Source organism: Stylophora pistillata, chromosome 7, assembly GCF_964205215.1.
Source record: "Stylophora pistillata chromosome 7, jaStyPist1.2, whole genome shotgun sequence".
Taxonomy (NCBI): domain Eukaryota; kingdom Metazoa; phylum Cnidaria; class Anthozoa; order Scleractinia; family Pocilloporidae; genus Stylophora; species Stylophora pistillata.
Window position 1 is genome coordinate 24,477,008 of NC_142525.1, and position 22,176 is coordinate 24,499,183.

At 38.9% G+C, this 22,176-nt stretch overlaps 1 protein-coding gene across 1 annotated transcript; it reads left to right on the forward strand.

Annotated features, from left to right (window-relative positions):
* Window positions 1-1,696: 1,696 nt before the first annotated feature.
* LOC148727197 (uncharacterized) lies at window positions 1,697-5,741 on the forward strand. The gene is made up of 2 exons (XM_088726976.1): window positions 1,697-1,913; window positions 3,296-5,741. Exons 1-2 carry the CDS (start codon window positions 1,776-1,778, stop codon window positions 3,494-3,496), a joined length of 339 nt encoding a protein of 112 aa, XP_088583102.1. The 5' UTR covers window positions 1,697-1,775; the 3' UTR covers window positions 3,497-5,741.
* Window positions 5,742-22,176: the final 16,435 nt, after the last annotated feature.

A 22,176-nucleotide genomic window follows, 5' to 3' on the forward strand; every position in this document is an offset into this window, starting at 1 on the left:
TGCTCTCTGGAGTCCAGTCTTTTTCGTTTCTGCCCGAGAAGAGAGTCTTCCGGCAGCAGGAGCCCGGGCTCCGGTTCCTGAATAGCGGCTGATAATCGAGCCTACGTTTTTGCCCCCGACCAAATTTGTATCCGCCTCGCGTCCTTTGAAATTTGCTCTAGTCTGTATTAGGATTATGTTTCACTTCGTCGAACATTAAAAGTTTGTACGTAAAAATACAGAGATTTAGACGGAGTAACATTGGAAATCTCTTGTCGAATTATAGACGTAATTCTAAGAAGTATCTAGAGAAATGTAAACGCATTCAAAAATTAGTTCATCCTGAGCAAAAACGGTACAGCGAAAAAAACCAATATGACGTTAAATGGATAAACACGAACTTGTAAAATGTTGCATTCATTAAAAACTTGAACTCTTATTTAGTTAAAACTACAAGCATAAATACATAGATTTTAAACATGTTCATGTACTTAATATATGGAGTCAATGTTAAGCAAATATTAGCATCCGTAGGCAGCCCGTAAATCACGCTCTGATTAACTTATTATGACTACTTTGAATAAAGATGACAAAGAACAGCCAGAGCTAGAAACTGAGATAAAAGATCTTGACACTTGATATCTATAGTGGCTAACTCGTCAAATTTCGAAGCACGTGTTTATGCTCCTTTTAGACTAGCAAAAAGCGGGAAAGGGTTCCCTCCCTTCCGCAGGGTAAGGAGCGGCTGCCCATAAGGGTGCTACGTTTTTCGCGGAACACATGTACTTTTCACTGAAAACGAAAAAACAACCTCAATATGCTTAATTCGCCAAATTTGAATTCCATCACTTTTTGAGCGTCTCATCGAAATTCAAATCCGAGTATTGTACAATGCATTTTTTTTGTATAAACTTAGAATGCATTGGTGCAGTTGAGAGGAGACCACAACGTTAAGGAAGATGTCAAGCTTGATAACTCTGGTTTGTACATGTTGCACTCAAGTCATCATGTTCATTGAAGTAAAACTAACAATGGATATTCATATATATATTTTGAAAGAAAGAAAAAAAAATCTACCCCATCCATTCCGCATTTTCCCGCTTCAACTGCCTTAGATTTAACCTATGGTGCGCTCAGGCTTCTGGAAAAATAAAGTAAAATACAAGCTTTTTTCAAGTATTAATTCAATAACCCTTTTTTCCAGCACCACAAAACGTACCGTGAACCGATAGAAAAGACGCTGGCGATTAGTACCAGTACAGGCATAAACGGGGTAAGTCTGGCCCATCGCGTCAATTAAACAAGCACATTTCTCAATTTTTTTTTTTCCAGAGGGAAAACGCTGAAAGAATGGAGTTTTGAAATGGCGACGTAAATGAAAACGACTGGCATACACTAAGAAAGATGATATTTAACTCAAATGATAAATTTTAAAGCCAATTATACGTACGGATACCAGAAACGAGGGAGAGGTACTACAGTCAGCCTTTTCGTTTCCAGAATTTCAAGTAGCCAGCGAATAATGAAATTTAATATGATTCACTCAAAATCTGCATTTTACCTAAGAATTACCTCTGCCAAAAGGGACTAAGACCTAGGGAATGTCTGACATTGCAGTTCTCGCTCGAATACACACAGAAATAATTTGTCTTACAAATTCAAATGGAATGGTTTTGGCTTATTTTGGTTTATTTCAGCCTTACCTTGAGTACTCTATATTACCTATTTTATAATCTCCGGGTATCTAGGGATGCATTCGATTCGGATTGCAAAGCGTGGACAAAATCGACAACAGGATGAAAGACAGGATTCGAGGTAAGGAGGATATTCCCGGTATGTCATCTGATGAATTAAAAACGATTAATGAAGTGAAAACAAGCACAGAGGCTGCTTGGAAGACATATCGTAGCAAAGCCAGAAAGACGGTCAATCAGGTAAGCGTTTCTTTGATAATTGAAACCTGTTCCTTGAAACTGTCTTGCATTTGTGAATTATTTCAGTCACCAGGAAGTCACGTCAACAGAGTAATATACTTTTCTCCAAATAGCGTCAGATTATACCCAATGTAACGTCGTTTCTTTGAAAACCACTCGTAATGTTGTATTCTTCAAATCCTAGTAATCAATTTGCCAACCTAGAGGGGCGCTTAACCGGTAAAGCAAAGTCACTCTGCCACTAATGTACCCTATTCATGCATCCGCCACAAAGCTTAAAAGGTGAACTCGACCAGATTTTCTCCTGTGCACGATCACTTGTTCTATTAATGAATCCGTATTAAGCCCCTAATCGCTGTCAATTTTGGTTTCCTTCCTCACGGTTTTATTTCACTAGTCATCGTTATTTCCTGTATAACCAAAGTTGCAATTCTGAATTAATTTAAAATAGGGCTATGGTGAATCGGAATTTAGCTAGCTGCAATAGGAGACAGGAAAACCTGTCATGTCAGAGCTGTTATCACAATACGTGTGATCGCTTTTCTTTCGCAAAGTCTGTTATTTATGACTTTAATGTTCAATAAATTTTGATATCGCTATGGCTGATCAAATTAAAATCGTTCTCGTTGCCTTTTACCTTTTCGGAGGACCATTGCAAAAGCATGTTCGCGTCGTTTCACAGGGGTTCGTATATTTTGTTTGGGCCGAAAACGTAAACTTTGTTTTCTGTTAGCTTTGTTTATTCTAACACCAGCGGAAAGAGTGGTGTCGAGACTGCGCAACGATCGATCAGGGGACTGTGATGTCTGTGATATCGCACGCTAAATTTCAGATTTGGCCACTGACTTACTGCTCGACAGGATAAATGAATACTTCTCATGGGCAAAACTTTTGCACTGCATTAAAATATCTGGGTAACAATAATATTTGTGCAAGCAGATGCTTTAAAATGCGCTCTGGATCTTTAAATCTACCGCTCACGTGGGTGTCAATTACATCCTCGTTGGCCGTGATCTCCGAAATGATACTTTTGGGGTCGCACTTGAGATTTAGCTAATACGTGATTAGATACTTTAATCGTGATTCAACTCTGTAGTGCGATCACAGCTAGTAAGGGATGGTTAATTTAGAAAAACAGAGTGATTGATAACGCTCTTTTATCCAAAATTTCTCTTTGATCACGTTCTTGAGTGGTCTCACTGCTTCAAAGGTCGCTTTGCTTTAAACGTGCAGTTTCTAGTGACGTGAAACTTTGTTAACCGCAAGTCGTCACATGCATATATGGTGATCGTAGGAGTGCCGGCCTTGCAAAACAATCCCTTTGAAAATTGGAAATATTTGCTACTGGCCATCGTGTAATCACATTTTCACGGTTTCTTTAGGAAGAAAAAATGGAAGCCATCAGACGGAAATTGGATGAGGCAGATGAGATAGCCGAGGTTATCGATTTGATGGATAATTTGAGTATTCCAACTAAGGGATGCAAAAATATCATAGACATGAAGGAAAGGGTACTCGCTCACCTAAGGTCTCGAAAAGATAACCACTTGGTCTGTAATGAGGTAGAACTGCCAAAAAAATAACTTCATTTATAGTTAATGAATGTGGGTTTGATGCTTTTAAGGGTTGTTTGTAGCGGTTTGGACATTTCCCACATAATTGCGTGGGTAAATTTGTTTATGTAGATATAGAGCGTCGTTTTTAAATGGTTGTAATCCATGCAGAATGTCTGAGCAAGCTAACAGTCAATTTATAGTCCATCCAATTAACAGTTGCTTTAAAGTTGTTACCAGTATCTGTCCTTCAACTGAACTCTTATTCAGGAATTCAATTTTGTCAGTGTTTCTCAATATACATAAAAATATCCAAGGTTTTTGTTTATTTTGATCAGCTACTGTGTGTATGAATCAACACAACCTACTTCGAGTAAATCTGATTGGTTTCTGGTGTGATCTACTGTTGCTGAGCCTAGTTTACCTTTTTAGTTGAGCTATTACTTTTGTAGTGGTGATACACGAAAAAGGGACCTAGCTGTTTTCAGCCAATCAAGAGTGTATTTCATGCATATCAGTATTGTGATGAATGAATTAAAACCAAAAAAGTAACTGAAAAGGAGTTGTAGTCCACCAAATAAAGGCTTAATACATTTGTATTGCTACCAAGTTTAAATATCAATGCTTATCTGAAGCATTATGAAGAGAAGTTAGAAGACTGCCAAACTTACAGGAAGTCATCAAATGCTATGGTCTGAATCATTCTGGATATTTCTTGGAAAACATAATACTTATTACATTCAGTTATGACATTAAACTACTAGGCTTTTATTCTTATTTTAATACAAGTGAAACCACTTTGTTACTGAGTTTCAATGTATTACTTCCTCAAGGTTTGAATCAACCATATTAGACATTTAGCACCAAGATTTTCCTGTTAAGAACAAATTGCAGTTTCAGGTCAGTTTTTAAGCGTTTGTGAATCGGTTTAGCTATCTAAACACAGAAGAGTAGTTTCATTTCATTTCAGTTTTCATTTCAGTGAAGATAACGGATGACTGGTGACAAGCGATCGACAAGAAACATGTTTTGGGCGTGGTTTTTGTAGACTTTCGTAAGGCGATTGACGCGATTCCCCCCTCCATTCTGCTCCGAAAACTTCAGTCTTGGTGTAGCTGGGGACCTATGGTGTTGGATAAGGAATTAACGTTTTGGAAGAACGCTAGTAACGACGATGAACGGGTGTCAGTCTCAAGCTCTGCCAGTTACTTTTGGTGTACCTCAAGGGTCGGTGCTGGGCCCTACCCTGTTTTACATCTTCTGCAATGATCTGCCCAATATCACTGAGGGAAAAGATGGTGACCCACAGCTTCACATGTACGCAGACGATACCACCGTCTATGTCTCGGCTCCGACCTATGATCTGATGGCTTCCAAGTTGAATGAAGTACTAGCAAGGCTATATACATGGTGTTGCGAGAGCTGTCTCACTCCACATCCCACCAAGACTGAATATATGTTGCTTGGTGGACGCGGACAATGTACTGGGCCAAAACAAGTTATTAAGATCGGGGATTATGTTATCGAGGAGGTTGTTTCTACAAGATGCCTAGGTGTTCAGATAGATAATGCTCTTAAATAGAATCATCATGTATCGGAATTAGCGAAGTCATATACGCAGAACTTGAATTTACTTAAATCCTTGTATTTCTTTCCTAAACAGACAAGAACTGATTTCTATTTCAAGGTTATTCTGCCGTCTGTGACATATGGTATGTTAGTTTGGGGCTCTTGTGGTCGAGTGTTTTTCTCAACCTTAGAATCTATACATGTTAGAGCGGCGAAAATAATATTTAATTTGGATTGGTGTACTCCAGGCAAGGAGGTTCTTGCCACAGCAAAATGGAATACCTTAGAGATTATGTATGAGAAAAAATTACTAATCTTCGCGCATCAGGCTTATTATCATCTTTTACCATGTCCTATGAACCGTCACTTTGAAAAGTATGTAAGTAGTTACTACCTCAGGAGAAAAATGACATTTAAGCTATCAAGACCTAAGACCGATATGGTCAAGAAACTATGCTCATACAAGTCAATTACTCGGTGGAACGCTCTGGAAAATCAAATGAGATCAATTCAAGACGTTGACGCTTTTAAAAAGTCACTCAAGTGTATTTTTAAGCCACGTTTATTATAATGATGTACTATGTAGAATTTTTATTGTTGTAAATATGTAGAAATCTTATATTAGTCTTCGTGTAATTAGTTAGGAATTTAGTTTTATTGTATTAGTTAGGAATTTAGTGTTATTGTATTTAGTTAGGAATTTAGTTTTATTGTTTTTACACGACCACATCAGCTTTTGTTGAATTTTTGTCGTTTTTAGATAAATGTTGTTGTTGTTGTTGTTGTTATTTGGAAAGACCGTCATATTGAATTTTTAGTCAACAGCAGTGTTTGATTTTCAAATAGCAACAAAAACTCTTATTTTCACTCATTGGCTAAGAATAGTATCTAAGCACGTACTAATAAGACTAGTTAAATTATTTTCTAACTGAGCATGTGGTATGAACACAATATCAGAATGAAAGACGTTCCGGTAAAAGACTTACGTGACACGTGACAGCAACTAATTCACGTGAATTTTAGCGGTTAATAAATTGGGTAAATCAAAACAGTTCTTCATTCCACATTTTGTATCGTCCAACAACTTGTTTCAATGTTGGTAAATAAAATACTCCTAGCAGTAATCTGCACTTAGAAGACAAGCCGACTGTAGGAAAGCCGACGTTTGACATCCCAGCAACAAAAATGAACGAATAACTAAATAAAAAACAATCTTCGACAACGTGTTGCACCCATAAATACAAACTGGTCGCTTTCTGAAGCTGTGAAAATTACGTAGCTGAGACGAGCGTAGACTGACCTATCCTCGACGATAGTAAACTAAGTGAGAAGCCCTCTGTTCACCGTGACAAATCCCGGAATAAATGTCTAGGATCAGGACATAGCGTGGTTAACAATTAGTGTAAGCCACACAAAAATGGTATCGAACAGTTTCCCTTAAATGTTTCTTAACAATATCTGCTTCAGAAAATATAACAAATTAAAAGAGATATGTCCCCCTCCTTGTTTGAGGTATGATGGGCCAAACTTATCCCATTCGTAACTGTACTATCACTAATCAGAGGCGTCATTTCATCGGTTCACGGTACATTTTGCAGTAGCATTTTACCCGATATTCCTCGCTCGTGGCTTTTGATTGGTTCGGGACATCTTCGCTCGTTCAACCCTTGTTGACGATTTCTTTGGATCGCTTCGAATGTTACATGGAACTAGCAAGTAGTCACACTGTTTCCTGGGGATGCATATTAATTGGTTACTATACCTTTTAACCCTCAAAGGTCAGTCAACCAGCATTTAGACGGGAATACGTTCCCATTTTCCCTTATGGGTTTTTCAGGTTTTCGTATCAGGCGAATGCAAGTTTGCCTAATCCAAGAGTTGCAAACTATGCTTCGATGGGCCTTGTCATATCTAATTACATACTTGAGCTCGTATTTCTGTACTCACACCAACGGCATCAAACACTCGGCTCACAGTTCGAACTGCACAGCATATACTTGTCGTTTCTTAGTTGGGAATAGAAATAAGGAATGGAACTTATATAATAACACCTGAAACTCGGCACTACATTTTAACAAGCCCAAAACAACCTTCTTGAATTGATTGAGAACTGGCCAGGGATAATGTTCTATTTCTTCTGTTCTAGCATGAATATAACAATTAGTCTAAATGTACTCCTATGCTTCTTAATCCATTTTATATTTACGTATATTTCAGGCCTTTAAGATGATTTCAGAGGCACAATCAATGGACAAGAAAAAGTCGTTAGCCCCTCTTAACCATTACGCTGAAGTAGAGATGGAAATACGGGGCCTGGACGCTACCTTCCTTGATTTGCTGAAAACAAGGAGGGTGATGTCCTTTCCAAAATGGAGACAAGAATGAAAAGAATCGAAGACAGGGATTATGTTGTCCTTGAAGCAGGTGAATATCTCAAATATGATAGGTTAACCAAACCACTGTGGTACTTTGATGAATTCGTCCTCAAGTCGGTTTTATATAATAAGGTATTTCTTTGAAACCGAATGAAGATTTTCGAGTAACTCGAACTCGAGTAAATGGGCAGAAGACTTTATGGCAATAGTGTTCTACTAATGGTAAAATTTCCAACTAATTTTGATTGCGTAAGAAAGCTTCTTAAGAGCGAGTAAACCACTGATTGGCTCAGACTTGACACAAGTGCTAGATAGCATAAGTTAACAAGTGTGTGAAAATAACGGGTCAAAATATTTAATTTCCTGGGAGTACAGGGTACGCCTGGGAAACCCCATTTCCTGCATTTTTGCATAATTAATTAGCTAACCTTGCGTTGCTCCTGCGACTAACCGAAAAGCTATCTGTAAACTCAGTCACCTGGATTTTATTTTATATTTATCAGAATTTAAAAAAGTTGAATTGTTTTAACTTTTTAATTTCATTTCTTCCCTTACCTCTCTCTTAAAGTGCATATGACACTAAATTTTTTTCCCCTGTTTCTTGTAGTTGGAGATCTATAAAAAACGTTTGGAAGCCTTAAAAGTGCTGGAAAAATCTAAAAAGCATTCATTTTACTTTCAAAATACGTGCGACTTGCCTTCAAATTTGTCCCGGTCATCGCGTGGCCAAAATAGCACGTGATATCGTAACGCGACGTCACATTGTGTATCTCAATGCAACATCAAATATGGCGGAAAAGGGAAAGAAACCGAAAGGAGGAAGACGCTGCGTCGCTGGCGCACCGATTAAAACGAGCCGTGGGAATAATTCACACACAGAGGAAACTACGATGCACCAGTTTAACGTTCATCCGGTAGTCAGAGCACAGTGGGTTCGCTTTGTGTAGAAACATCGAGTTGATTTCGGCAAGCTTGTGAATAAGTGCGTGTCCTTGTGTTCATCTCACTTCAAGGAAAGTTGTTTTACGCATAATCGGTCAATTCTGGAGGGTATGGCCGCCTCAAATTTTAGAAGAGTGCTCACAAAAGGCTCTTTAACAACCAGAGACACAGTGTTATCGCCAAGTGTAGAAGAATTTATTGATTTCACGTTTTGTTGTCGAGGGCTCTGATGAAGGAGAAATTCACACGATACTGCTCTAAGGCTCCCGCCTCACTTACCTCCTTGTTTCCTTACAGTGGGAATAACAGAGGCACTAGAAGCTTACCAGAAACGAATTAAACAGAATACCAATACAAAACTCTCCCCTACAGGTAACTCATCATTTTTCAGTTCATTTCTTGTCAAATATCAATGTTTTTATGGGTCAACTGTGAATGTTCACTACTAGTTGATACAGCTGCACATGAAGTATTTGCTGAAATTGACCTTTAAAGCGCTTTATTTTAAACAGGGGCCAACATATTTGAACTTACAACGAGTCACGATACTTAGAGAGCTGCACTCATCAGACTGTGTTAGACTATAGGTTCCTTTAGAAAAGAGGACCTTTCAAGACACCTCGGCCGTTTTATTTAATAATCTACCAAAGGAACTGAAAACCTGTGATGATTTGCATAGTTTTCCATCGCGTTTATTTAAATACTTGAATAACCGCGCGAACGCACGCCTTTAGTAATTTTAAATTAGTTTAAGTTTTAAGTGTAGAGACCGGAATGTTTAGCTATTTCAAGTTTATGACTGTAAATGTAAAATAGGTTTTTTTGTTGATCCTATAATGTATTTAGTTAATGACAGATGAAGAGCCACTCTGTGGAAACACAGTCATCACGAGCCACAGGTAAACGGAAGTTCAAATATTCGAAAAGGCTGGTTGCTATGGAGTGACGTCATAAACCGGATAAGTTTCCATCATCGCCTTGACAGCCTTTTTCGATAATTGCTCGCAGTAATCTGAGTAGTTGCTTGAATTTGTACAATCTCTGTTCCTGCTGGGTACAATGAAGCCTTTTGTTTATTAGAGGCTGGATCGGCCTATTGACATTTGGAGATTGGATTTCATATTAATATGCGTAAGCAAAAGCGGGAATGTTTAGTTTCCCGCGGTCGAGTGCAGTTATGGATCCCTTGAAACTTCGAAGGGTTGAATTGCTTCATTCTCCTCCAGATGAGTCAAGGGAATGGTTTATCTTAAATTTCAAGAAATGTGGCATAAGAGTCAGCAAGTTTTTTGAAGTAGCATGTTGGTGGCACATTTTCCAAGCGTTTTGTACGGTCCAGCTTTAAAAAATGGCGGAAGCTTGGATGACCGATAGGTTCAGAACAACAAAGTGGCCATCGCCTCTCTATTTGGAGTTGTTTCTACCATCTTCCGGCAGAAATTCGAAGAAGGAGAAGTGGTGAGATATCTTTGGTTGATCGATAAAATAAATTCTTGATCCTGGATCAAGAAAAGCTTGGCAAACGTTACTTAGCATTTTCAAGCTAAGACGAACCGGGGTAAGTCATAACGTTTATATTTTTATTAAGATTGGAAAAAGTGAGTTTGCTCTCTTATGTTTTGTTGTGAATGCTGATTTCACGGTGTATCAGAACTCATCTCTGCTTGGCAGGAAAATCACATAATTGGCTGAGTTTGATTTTACGCTGAGCCTCTAAGTCTTCTAGCTATGATCACTTTTTATGGCTACTTTAGGAGAAATTTCGGGTTTGTTTCCTTGATAGGGTCTTGACAGTATTATAATTTATTTCATTTCTATTTTTCTACGATAAAAGATTTAAATCGCCAGAGGGATGCCATTGAGAAAACTGGAATAGTAGTTAATGGAAGATGCTTTAAAGTTAAATTTCCAGGTTATTTGTGTGTGCCAATCTTGACTCTTTATATTTTTTTATCTTATTATTTTTTATTTTTGCAATGTTTTTATGTTACATGTCTAGCTACGTGATAGTAATTATTGAATCCATTTTATGCTTGGCAGTGTTAGAAAATATCTGGGAAAGTATAACATTTGAGATCTTTGGTGTAGCTATTTTAACTTCAACTTCTTGTTATCTTCTTGTCTTTTTTCATGACAGTTACTCTTGATTACAAAACATTGATAATGCTGCTCAAGCAAAGAGCTGGTGATGCCAAAAAATATATCAATGAACTTTGCAAGCAAGGATTGGACACAGAGTGCTGTGTATTCTGCAAAGTTATTAAGGTAGGTTATACCTGCAATGCTAAATGACATGCATCATAGTGGAATTATACAATAACACAAAACATATTCAGCCTACTGGTATTTGTTATGCAATTTATTTATAATCAATTAGTGAGAGCTTCCTTGGCTTTCTTGACTTTACAGAAAGGCAGACGAAAGGTGTCCATAAAAGTGAACATATTTTATCTGTGGTGAACAGTGATTATATATCTACCATTAGTAGTGAACATTATATGACTTTAGCTCAGTTAATTCATTATTGAGTGATACATGCAATTTATTTGTAGGAATGTGCCTCTCCTGATGTTCCTTTTTGGGAAGCCTTTGCTGAGTGTTTCCTAAAGAGCAAAGCAAATATTGGGGGGTAGGTACAACACTGCATTTCTGCATTGACATGCATAAAAAGTTCCAGCTTGCAGTATGGTATTTCACTTTCTATTGGAATACATGTCTTTAAATCTCACTTGGGATACTTAGTTTGATGGACAGTTGGCATACTGCCGGCCGACAGTTGGCCGACAGACTTTTAGGGGAGCTGTTCTTCACTTTTACCCAGTAACCAGCAAAAATATGGTAAGCTTGGATTATAAAGGTGGAAACTTTATTCACTGTTTTTTTTTTCTGTCTGTTTCAGATGGAAGGGGTTAAGAGATGACTTGCTCTTTCTCCTTGAAGAGGAGCCATGTGATGTTAATTTATGTGCTCTGCCTGCAGTGTATGACATTTTAATTTTTAAATTCTGTGCACCCATTGAAGTAAGGCATAGTCAACATTGTATCATTTAAAAAAATCTATTTTCTTGAAGTCTTATCCTGTAACAATATTATTTTGTTTAGTGTTGCCTGGTCACTTCTGAGATATATATTTATTTGTCATATTTCTAAGATTCCTATGGCATTCGGCGTAATGCCTGAGAGCTTCTGGGATATAGCAAACTTAGTTTTTCATTCACTGTTAATAGAGGGAAATTATGTCTTTCCTTTCTGGTTCACCCAGGCTGAAGTCCTTCATTCAGAGTAATGCCTGAGCAATTCTGGGATATATAACATACCTAGCTTTTCATTCATGGTCAATATAGGGAAGTGTTGTCTATCCTTTCTGGTTCACCCAGGCTGAAGTCCTGGCATTCAGTGTAATGCCTGAGCACTTCTGGGATATACAACATACTGAGCTTTTTATTCATGGTCAATATAGGGAAGTGTTGTCTATCCTTTCTGGTTCACCCAGGCTGAAGTCCTGGCATTCAGAGTAATGCCTGAGCGCTTCTGGGATATATAACATACTTAGGTTTTCATTCATTGTCAATATAGGGAAGTGTTGTCTATCCTTTCTGGTCCACCCAGGCTGAAGTCCTGGCATTCAGTGTAATGCCTGAGTGCTTCTGGGATATACAACATACATAGCTTTTCATTCATGGTCAATATAGGGAAGTGTTGTGTATCCTTTCTGGTCCACCCAGGCTGAAGTCCTGGCATTCAGTGTAATGCCTGAGCGCTTCTGGGATATATAACTTACATAGCTTTTCATTCATGGTCAATATAGGGAAGTGTTGTCTATCCTTTCTGGTTCACCCAGGCTGAAGTCCTGGCATTGACTGTAATGCCTGAGCACTTCTGGGATATATAACAAAGTTTCACATAGCTTTTCATTCCTGGTCAATATAGGGAAGTGTTGTCTATCCTTTCTGGTTCACCCAGGCTGAAGTCCTGGCATTCAGTGTAATGCCTGAGCACTTCTGGGATATACAACATACTGAGCTTTTTATTCATGGTCAATATAGGGAAGTGTTGTCTATCCTTTCTGGTTCACCCAGGCTGAAGTCCTGGCATTCAGAGTAATGCCTGAGGGCTTCTGGGATATATAACATACTTAGCTTTTCATTCATTGTCAATATAGGGAAGTGTTGTCTATCCTTTCTGGTCCACCCATATTGAAGTCCTGGCATTCAGTGTAATGCCTGAGCGCTTCTGGGATATACAACATACTTAGCTTTTCATTCATGGTCAATATAGGGAAGTGTTGTCTATCCTTTCTGGTTCACCCAGGCTGAAGTCCTGGCATTCAGTGTAATGCCTGAGCGCTTCTGGGATATACAACATACTTAGCTTTTCATTCATGGTCAATATAGGGAAGTGTTGTCTATCCTTTCTGGTTCACCCAGGCTGAAGTCCTGGCATTCAGTGTAATGCCTGAGCGCTTCTGGGATATACAACATACTTTAAGTTTTTTCATTCATGGTCAATACGGGGAAGTGTTGTTTATCTTTTCTGGTTCACCCAGGCTGAATGGAAGTTCTGCTATTCACAGTAATCCTTTAGTGCTTCTGGGATACCTAACATTCTTATTTTCTTTGACATTCACAGGTTAATCAAGGGAAGTGTTGTCTCTCGGCCTTACTGGTTCACCCAGGCTGAAGTCCTGGCATTCAGTTTAATGCCTGAGCGCCTCTGAGATATTTGACTTACTTAGCTTTTCATTCATGGTTAATATAGGGAAGTATTGTCTATCCTTTCTGGTTCACCCAGGCTGAAGTCCTGGCATTCAGTGTAATGCCTGAGAGCTTCTGGGATATACAACATACTTTAAGTTTTTCATTCATGGTCAATACGGGGAAGTGTTGTTTATCTTTTCTGGTTCACCCAGGCTGAACGGAAGTTCTGCTATTCACAGTAATCCCTTAGTGCTTCTGGGATACCTAACATTCTTATTTTCTTTGACATTCACAGGTTAATCTAGGGAAGTGTTGTCTATCGGCCTTACTGGTTCACCCAGGCTGAAGTCTTGGCATTCAGTTTAATGCCTGAGCGCCTCTGAGATATTTGACTTACTTAGCTTTTCATTGATGATTAATATAGGGAAGTATTGTCTATCCTTTCTGGTTCACCCAGGCTGAAGTTCTGGCATTCAGAGTAATGCCTGAGGTTTTCTGGCATATATAATGTGAAGAAATTCTTGTGACGCAAACTTTTCTGTTATTTGAGCTCTTCACCTATATCTACAGCAGAGCGACAGGAATAAATAGTCGTTTGAGACAAAAATTTGGAAAACAGCTTCATTTACTGTTAAAAGTCGCCCTGCAAACCGCGACGGGAAGAGAACATCAAAACAAAAAATGCTGCCAAAAAAACTCAATAAATAACACAAGGCAAAACACTGCTGGTACATTTCTTTGCGAAGCTAGATCGGGAAACTCTGATGCGACGTTTTTGTAGGGCGTAAACACACGACGACGATTGATTTCCTGACAAACTGGGTAATATGAGATAATATAAAGTATGAAACAACACGAAGTAACGCGCACAGCCTCAAGTGATCGATATACCGTATTTCCTTGAATAAGTGCCCACCCCTTGGCCATTCAAACTTGTAACTCTGAATAAGCGCGACACCGGAACCCTTTCTCTTTCAGCTTTCATAACATTTTAAACTTTTACTACCTTAGATGAATATATTGGGAGAGATTCTTGCTTTAAGAGTTATATTACGCCGATGTATTATCTTTCCTTTTTGTATGGCTGGCTTCGCAAGCGGTGCAAGATGCAGCGAATTCTGTGACCTGATTGGCTATTAACCCTTGCTTATTTTTCGTTTTCTGCGGTGGCCAGCGTTGCAGCCATTTTGTCTTTGTGTAACCTGCAGGCAAGCTCTCGCTTGGCTCTTATCGCTTGGCTCAGGTTTGAGTTTTCCTGCTTGGTCAATAACGTATTACTGGATCTACCGCGCTCTATGTTAATTTCCAAACCACTCTAGCGCACAGCGCTTGACTCGGTATTTAAAGTTGGTTTTTCGGAAAAAGTCAACGTCCCACCCCTCTCAAGAAGCTTTTAGAATATAAAAATTCAAGGACTTTCTAAGGATTGGTTAAATTCATTGGGGGACTTGCCCTGAAATTAACAGACTTGCAAGACAGTACGAACCCTGTTAAAGTTCAAGGGAGTTTAAACTTGTTCGTAACGTGTCATTAAGCGAAAGTTGGTCTTTGTCTGTTGAAAAGCTTTGTCAGCTTGTTCAACATCTATCTTGATTTGAAAACAATTATTATTACCCCCGGTCTCTGTTTATTCACGATTTTAATCATCGTTGCGTAGGAGGTAGCGCAAAGAGATTTTCAACACCAGTGCGTTAATCACATCGTACCTATAATGTCTGTAATCTCTCGCAACTATCTAGAGGATTCCGGCACCAATATAGGTCATATGAAGGCCAGTGACAAAGAATCATGTGTACTGCATTTATATCGTTTAAAAAAACTGGAACAGTGTGTAAACTATAAATGCGACATAAAATATCAGTGAGAAAAAGCCGCCATGTATTGTGGACTCTGCGTTAAACAGCAAAAGAAATTATAGGTTGTAATACGCCGAGTTTATTCCCAATAACTGGTAACCGGATGCTCAAAAATTACAGCACCAAGCGTCAGCTGTCAAAGATTCCGAACACAGCGGAAAAAAAGTCGTCGGTTCTGGAATTTACTTTGTTTCCGATCCGAAAACAAAAATCTGGTAAAATTGATTAGAAAACAAAACACTCATGCCGCCAGTTAAATGTCGTAGTAAATAAGCGTCGCAGCCTATGTCAGTATTAATGAAGTTAACTAAATCCGCAAGCATTGACTAAGAAATGTTTCTTCGACGTGACTGTAACTGCCGCAACACACTCCGGGCGAGCGCTTTGTCTTGTCACTATTTTTAAGCGCCGGCCATGTACACTTTTTTCGGATACGGCTTCATTAATTACCTTTTCACGCCATAGGATGATGACATGATTGTGTAAAAGTTGACGCCTCTATCAGATTAGGAGCGAAATACGATCAAAAATTTTACCCAAGCAAGCCACTGGTATCCAGCAGAGAATGCGGACTAAAAGTACGGATTCTCTGCTGGATACCTAGACTTTTTTCGGTTGCTAACGGCGTGAGGCTCGTTATGAATAAATTTTACTTTACTCCACTTTTTTACTTTATGAACAGCTTACCTTTTTTTTTTTCCACAGGAGAGGAACAAAATGCCTTACTAAAGGCTAATCAAGAAAGTCAGTCCTCCCATTCCAAATCCTCGAGGAAAGCAACTAACACTTGTCCTCCGTGCAAGCAACCAATGTGTGGTCATTCGAAAACAAAGTGTCAACAGAATGCAGGATGTTATTCTCTCTTAACTGTTGTTCAATACTCTGATCAGAAACACTGACCTTTTAATAGCTTTTATTCAACTTTTTATTGTATTTTTTTCTTCAAACAGAAAGTAATATGCAAACAGGACAGTATAAATGGTACACCGTGTATTCTACATGGTGTACCATTTATATCATTCTACACACCAACTGTACATGTTTGATAACTAATTCGTGCGTGAAGAAAACATTAAAAGAAATCTCTGACCTTTAAGTGATGGAATTACCATATTATTGCCAATCATGGCCTTCGTTTTACACATTCTCTTTTATTATTAGGCAAAATTCAAATTATCTAATTATTATATTGTTATTGGGAATAACATAGTTCTTCTTTGTCTTAAACCTTTGCATGAAAAAATGGTTACTTACTGGCCTAGGACAATATAGTACATATTTATAATGATTTTTAGTTCTGCAAGTATGTTCTTGTTGAATTAAAGAGGCATTTCGAACCTGTGGTTCTATACTTTTAAGAATTTCAGTAAAGCAAAATTCTTACATACTCACTACTACCTCTTAAAGTATATGTCCTTACAAATCAGCTGTTTACTGGTTAGCTAGGAATTACCAGGGACTATACAACCCCCTAATCAACAACAGACATTTTGGAATTTAACCTCTCCCCCTCCCCTAATTTATATAGGTGAAAAATATGTTGCAAAAATAGGTACTTGTATTTCTTTTCTTCAAAGAAAGTATGACTCAGCCCCATTTGTCTCCTCTGAGTATTTAGACAAACCCCATGGCCTCCTTCATTGTAAAATCATTGAACACAAACAAAAGATGACCAGTCACAAGTCAGGAGAGCATCCCGATATTGGGCTGAAACAAAGTTAATGTACTTTGCTGTTCAAATCTCGAGTGAACAAGTAATGACTGATACAAAACAAGACTTATACAGTTGTTGTGAGGTGAATTGAAAGTTGTTGTTTTGAGACTTTTCTAGTTAAGCCTTTTGTTTTGTTAATCCTTGCTTGTTGCGCCTACGTGTTGTTTTTGTATTGATAGATTTATGTTCTTTTTGGCTCAGCTCACGGATTTCCTTGTTACCGTGTTAGACATTTAGACAATTAGACAGTTTCACAGGTTGTCGTGTTTGCGTTGGGAAAGCTGACCTTGAGTTCTACCCACACTGAAGTTCCTGTTTGTGTGCGCAATTCTTGTGCACAGCTGTTAGCGTTCAGTTGGTTTGTGAACGCAATTCCTGTGCGCAGCTGTTAACGTTTAATTGGTTCCTTGGTGCTCGCCAAGCACTTTGGTGAGGGCCAACCAGTTTCCCACTATTTTACGAAATAGAAAGAAAGTCTTAAGCACTCTAAACAACAAACGTGTCTAGTTACAATGACAAGGTTGAGATCGAGATCGGACGTCAGCATAATCAGGCGCCTCTGGCAGCCGCTTCAGTCCATATAACGATCTCACCTTCCCTTCCCTCCCACCCCAGGGGAGGACATCCACCACACAGGAATCTCGTGCGTGGGAAATTAACGTCTCCTACCCTTAACCCTGCAGGAGACGAAGCCTACGGTTTATTCGTCCTTATCCGAGAAGATTAGAATATCTATCCATTTCTTGGTAGTATAGAAAGGTATGAAATTCTCCTCACTTATTTTAAGACCATGAGTATTGGTCCGGCCGGGGCTCGAACCCTCGATCTCCCGCACAATACAATCCGGTGCTCTAACCAATTGAGCTAACCGGGAGGCGATTAGCTCAATTGGTTAGCTCAAATAAACGGATACACTCTGGAGACTCTCACGGTCAGCTAACCCAAACACGTCTACGGTTTTCCTACTTAAGGCGTTAGTACCTCTCGCATGATTATTGGATGCGTATAGCATTAGATGCACAGAGTACTAGATGCATAAAGCGTTGGTGTAGTAGCTCTCTAGAAGAGAATAAAAGAAGAAAAGTACAGAGTCTTGGCACTTCTCGTTAATACAGCCAAGTGAGTCGTAAACCCCCCCCCCCCCCCCCCCAACACAGTTATGATTAACATTTTGAAAAAATTACTGGAGTACCCCAGCAGTTTAAGGCCTGCGTCAGGAATGTAAAGAAGAATGCCTATTTTTCGCCAAACACCACGTGGCCTATTTTAAACCCCACTGTGTGCTAAGGTTTGGTTCCATCGTCGCTTTTATCTTCAGAAATATCATTAATAAATTATTTTTACAAGTAAAAGTCTTTGACTCAGGCCTTAAAGTACTTGAGTGCAACAGTGCTACTCTCTTGCTTGTGCAGCGGTATACCCTCTTGTGTTGTTGGTTTGGAACTTGCGAGGTAAAGGAGCAACTTGTAATAGCACGGTCCTGTTTGTCAGAGCACTGTAATCTTCGTGTAGCGTGATGCAGCTTATGATTTCGATGGAGCCATCGAAAACTAACTTTCTTCTAGCGTTTGTGACCCCGCGGCAACAACGGAATTCTAGTGCATCTGCCAAGGTTTTGTCACGGTATTGTTTACATTTCCACCTAAGGTAAGGTAGAGCTATGATTACACTACAGTTTCGCTGTTTAATGATATTCACAAAAACATAAAAATGATTCACTAAGCATTCGCTATCTGCAACGCGACGTTGAAATCTGGCCTCAAAAACTGAAGGCATCATTCCATCTAAGTCAGCATCTTCGCTTTCTTCGTCTTGATCGCCATCGCTTGCGAGCCGTTCGTCTTGGTATGGTGCGTGCTCTCCTTTAACTACTTCTACTTAATCTCCAGATTCTTCGTCAATGGAACTTTTAGAAGAGTCGGACTCAAAAGAAATCATTGTAATCACTGGACATCTTTGCCTTTCAATGCACTACCTATCTACTACGAGGTACTGCAGAATCGTCTTAGCGACGACTTTCCTTTGCGGCAAAGGCACACAACGTGACGTCACGAATAACTTCCACTGCGGTAAACTAGGTCCCAGTCTCCGGGACAAATTTTTAAGCAAATTGCGCGTATTTTGAAAGCAAAAAAGAAAATGTTTTTTACATTTTTCCAGCACTTTTAAAGCTTCCAAACGTTTTCTAAAGATATCCAACTACAAGAAACAAGAGAAAAATATTTAGTGTCATATGCAATTTAAGTAAAGACGACTTTTTCTGGTCTTGACAAAGTCGAAAACTAAGGTATTTTAAGGCCCAATATCTCCGATGACCAACCACTTCTGGTCATTATTTCTACGTGGGCAGCGAAAGGTCATCACTGGGCTTTCAGAATCAGACAAAAGAAATCTAGGAAGAAACTTGATAGTACATATATGTCTCTGTGGTGCCTCGGTGCAACTTTAAGCTTGATATTTGAGCTTTAGCGCCCCTGCCCGGTTCTTCCCAGTTCTGCCCGGTTTTCTCGTGCGGACACGCTCTTAAGATATAAGCAATGATCATTTTTGCATTTTAATTACGTTTAGAAAAGGCATCATACTACAAAAAGCTGAACTGTTTTGGCCTCACGGATTGTTAGAGGTAGGAGTCTCCCACGATCATGCTTCAGCTTGGAAGTTATTCTTTAGTCAAATTTAATAAATGTTATGTAAGGTGGTTACTAAATTTCAGAACCCTTTTGAGGGTTTTAACGCTGAGGGGTGACAATAATTGAAAGGAAAAACAACAAACGCATTTATTCTTTTTCTGCAGCAGGACAATGTTGTGATCGTTTACAGCCCTCGCGTTGGGGAGTCAGAGATCACGGACAATATTGTGGGGAATTACTTGCCAAATGCCTTTGCTTTCGCCTATGTCACAAACAGCAGCAATGTTGGAGGAGTTCAGAAAGATCGAGTGATTATTTGATTAAAGTACTAAGCCGTAAAATTTTGGAAAAATGGTATATGTAGATGGCTTTAAAATGATGAGGGTGAGAGAGGGGTAATAGGCCCCTTCCATGGACATGGGTTATTAGCTACACAGTGTAAGGCTGTAATACTTTCTGTAACGAATACTAGCCAATCCTTTGAACTCCCCATCAGTCCTCGATCTTTTTATTACTCCTCGAGTTTTTAAAATAGCTCAAGGAGCAAAAATAGTTACTCATTTTAGCCCTCAGTTTTAATTGAATGGTTATGTATAACTTGTCTCCTTATTCGTTAGCTTGTTCGACTTCTACACAAAACGGGGAACCTCGCCAATAAACAGCAAATGAACTTCTCACCAAAGTGCACTTTGTTCGTTTGCAACAAGTTGGACACCATTCCACCCTCAGAGGGAAATGGGGTCTTGACGCACATAATCAAGAAGTTGAGTCAAGGTTTTCCAGATATCGACGCAAATACTCAAATTATCCGCCTTTCCTAGCTATTAGATCCTTGCACTTTTGAAAAGCTAAGTGTGTTAAAAGTTAATTAAAGCTTGGTTAATTCAGTTGAAAATCCTAGAAAAAGTATGGTTCTCAGGTATTTATAATACGAAGTACTAGCTGGCTATCTGTTGGTCTAGATCTTGCTCCGTTAGTCCCTACCAAATAAAACTTAGTCATAGGATAGTTATAGTAAGAGCAGTACACACAATCTATCTCATAACATCAAAAAGCAGATAAAGATGCGACTGCTTTATTAATAGGCGAGGGTTTGAACCAAACTGATTACCCTCGTCTTGTCAAAAAGTCTAATTATGCCCAGTTCTGTACTTAGTCTATTGTATTATTATTAGTCTATTATTGCGTTTAGTGAGATTCCGTGTGATGGATCGGAAAACTAGTCCGCCAAGACAAAATGACTGTTCGTCGAGTTTCTTTCAACCATTAATTGAAAGTTTTTTCCTCGTGTTATTTTACGTAGCTGAACAGTTCGAATCTTCGTGATATCAAGCTGAGCAACATTTCCCTCAAGAGGCAGCTGACCATCGAGCTTAGATCAAACTGATGCATTTCTTCATCTTCCGCCAGAAGCTGTGCGAAATAGAAACTACAATGCCTCTTCAGAAATCTACTATCTTGGGATCTTGTTCTGGGAAATGTGGTACGGCAAAGAAGCCTTTGACAATCTAAAAGGTCAAGAGATGGAAGTTATCCTCTCAAACGTAGAAAGGGGCCATCGTCCCTCTCTAACAGGTCTCACAACTTAGACAAAAAATCAGACATCAGTTTGGTGGTCTGGCTTCAATTCTAGATTCTGGGAATAGACAGCCTCAAAACGAAGTAACCTCACAGAATGTAAGTCAACTATCGTGGGAATTTTAGCTAATCAGAAGTACAGCCTAACCTGGAAAATAGCACCAAGATGCTTCGACTTGGTGTAAATTAAAATAAAATCAACGTAATGTTCAAGTGGTCATTGGAAGCAACTCGGAACAATAAGATTGGAGTAGCTTCCACCTGTGTAGAGCTCGTGTGAGCTACACCGTGGAAGTTACAGCCCCATCCTTCGATTAAAATTAAAGATATTATCTTTGAAACTAAAATTGTCCCTAAATTTTTGTTTCGTGGCCTTTCCTTGTTGTATCGTGTTTTATTTTTTCTTTTCTTATTTGGTTATTTGTGCTTTCTATCATTCTTAATTGCGTCTGTGATCGGTGATCAGAGCCTTTTCTCAAGAAGTAGGGGGGAAACACTCGACTACGTCTCGTGTTCTTTCTACACTTCTTTCATGCTTTAGCCAATCCCTAAATAGTTTACAACAGGACAAAGCACGACAAAGGCTTCTCTATTTGTCAAATCCCTACTGGATGGTAACAATTTAAGTTTTTGATGTAATGGATGTCAAGAGTGTGATCCACCTCCATAGTATGACGATTGTCCTTTTTTCATTCTCACAAATGTTTTTTTTTTATCATACAATACCGAGGTGCACACGCATTAGTTCTTCTTAACAACTAGTAAAAAACAAATAGGTGAATTGGCAGCAAGATAAAAATTAGGTCGGCAATGCGTACGTGTGGCTTACGAAACTGAGCTGCTTTTAGTGTCTGGTGTCTTATTGAGTTTCCACCAGAAGAGCTAATATCTGATTACAGTTAGATAGTTTTCAATATTGTTCCTGTTCATCGATAAAACAAGATAACTAGCATACAGTTGTCCTGAAATGTTCATTTTCAAGATGAGGGTTAATGGCTAAACTTTGTAACTGAGGTCTTATTTTGACAATAAACACTCCAGGGATACAGATGTAACTTGAGGATTTTAGGAACTAAAAGAAACGTCAGCATCATCTCCCATGGTTGCCTGATAGATTCAGTCATGATTTTGTTTATGTAACGAAGTGGAATTGAGTTCTGAAGTTTGTAGGTTGGTTGTCTTTTCCAAGCCAAGTGATATGAAATTAACTCTAAGGAAGCATTTCATACATGAATATTTTTAGTATTTTGTGTACCAGTACATGAGGAACGAGTACAACACTTTCCAGAAGGGCCGGGACATTCTGGAAATGATGTAATCTACGCTAGAAGCCACTGGGAGCTTGATTTG

Bases quoted from the DNA above. Each gene is read 5' to 3' on its own strand.
- LOC148727197 (XM_088726976.1), top strand. From the start codon at position 1,776: ATGAAAGACAGGATTCGAGGTAAGGAGGATATTCCCGGTATGTCATCT. The intron at 1,914-3,295 runs GTAAGCGTTTCT...CGGTTTCTTTAG, and splicing joins CCAGAAAGACGGTCAATCAG to GAAGAAAAAATGGAAGCCAT.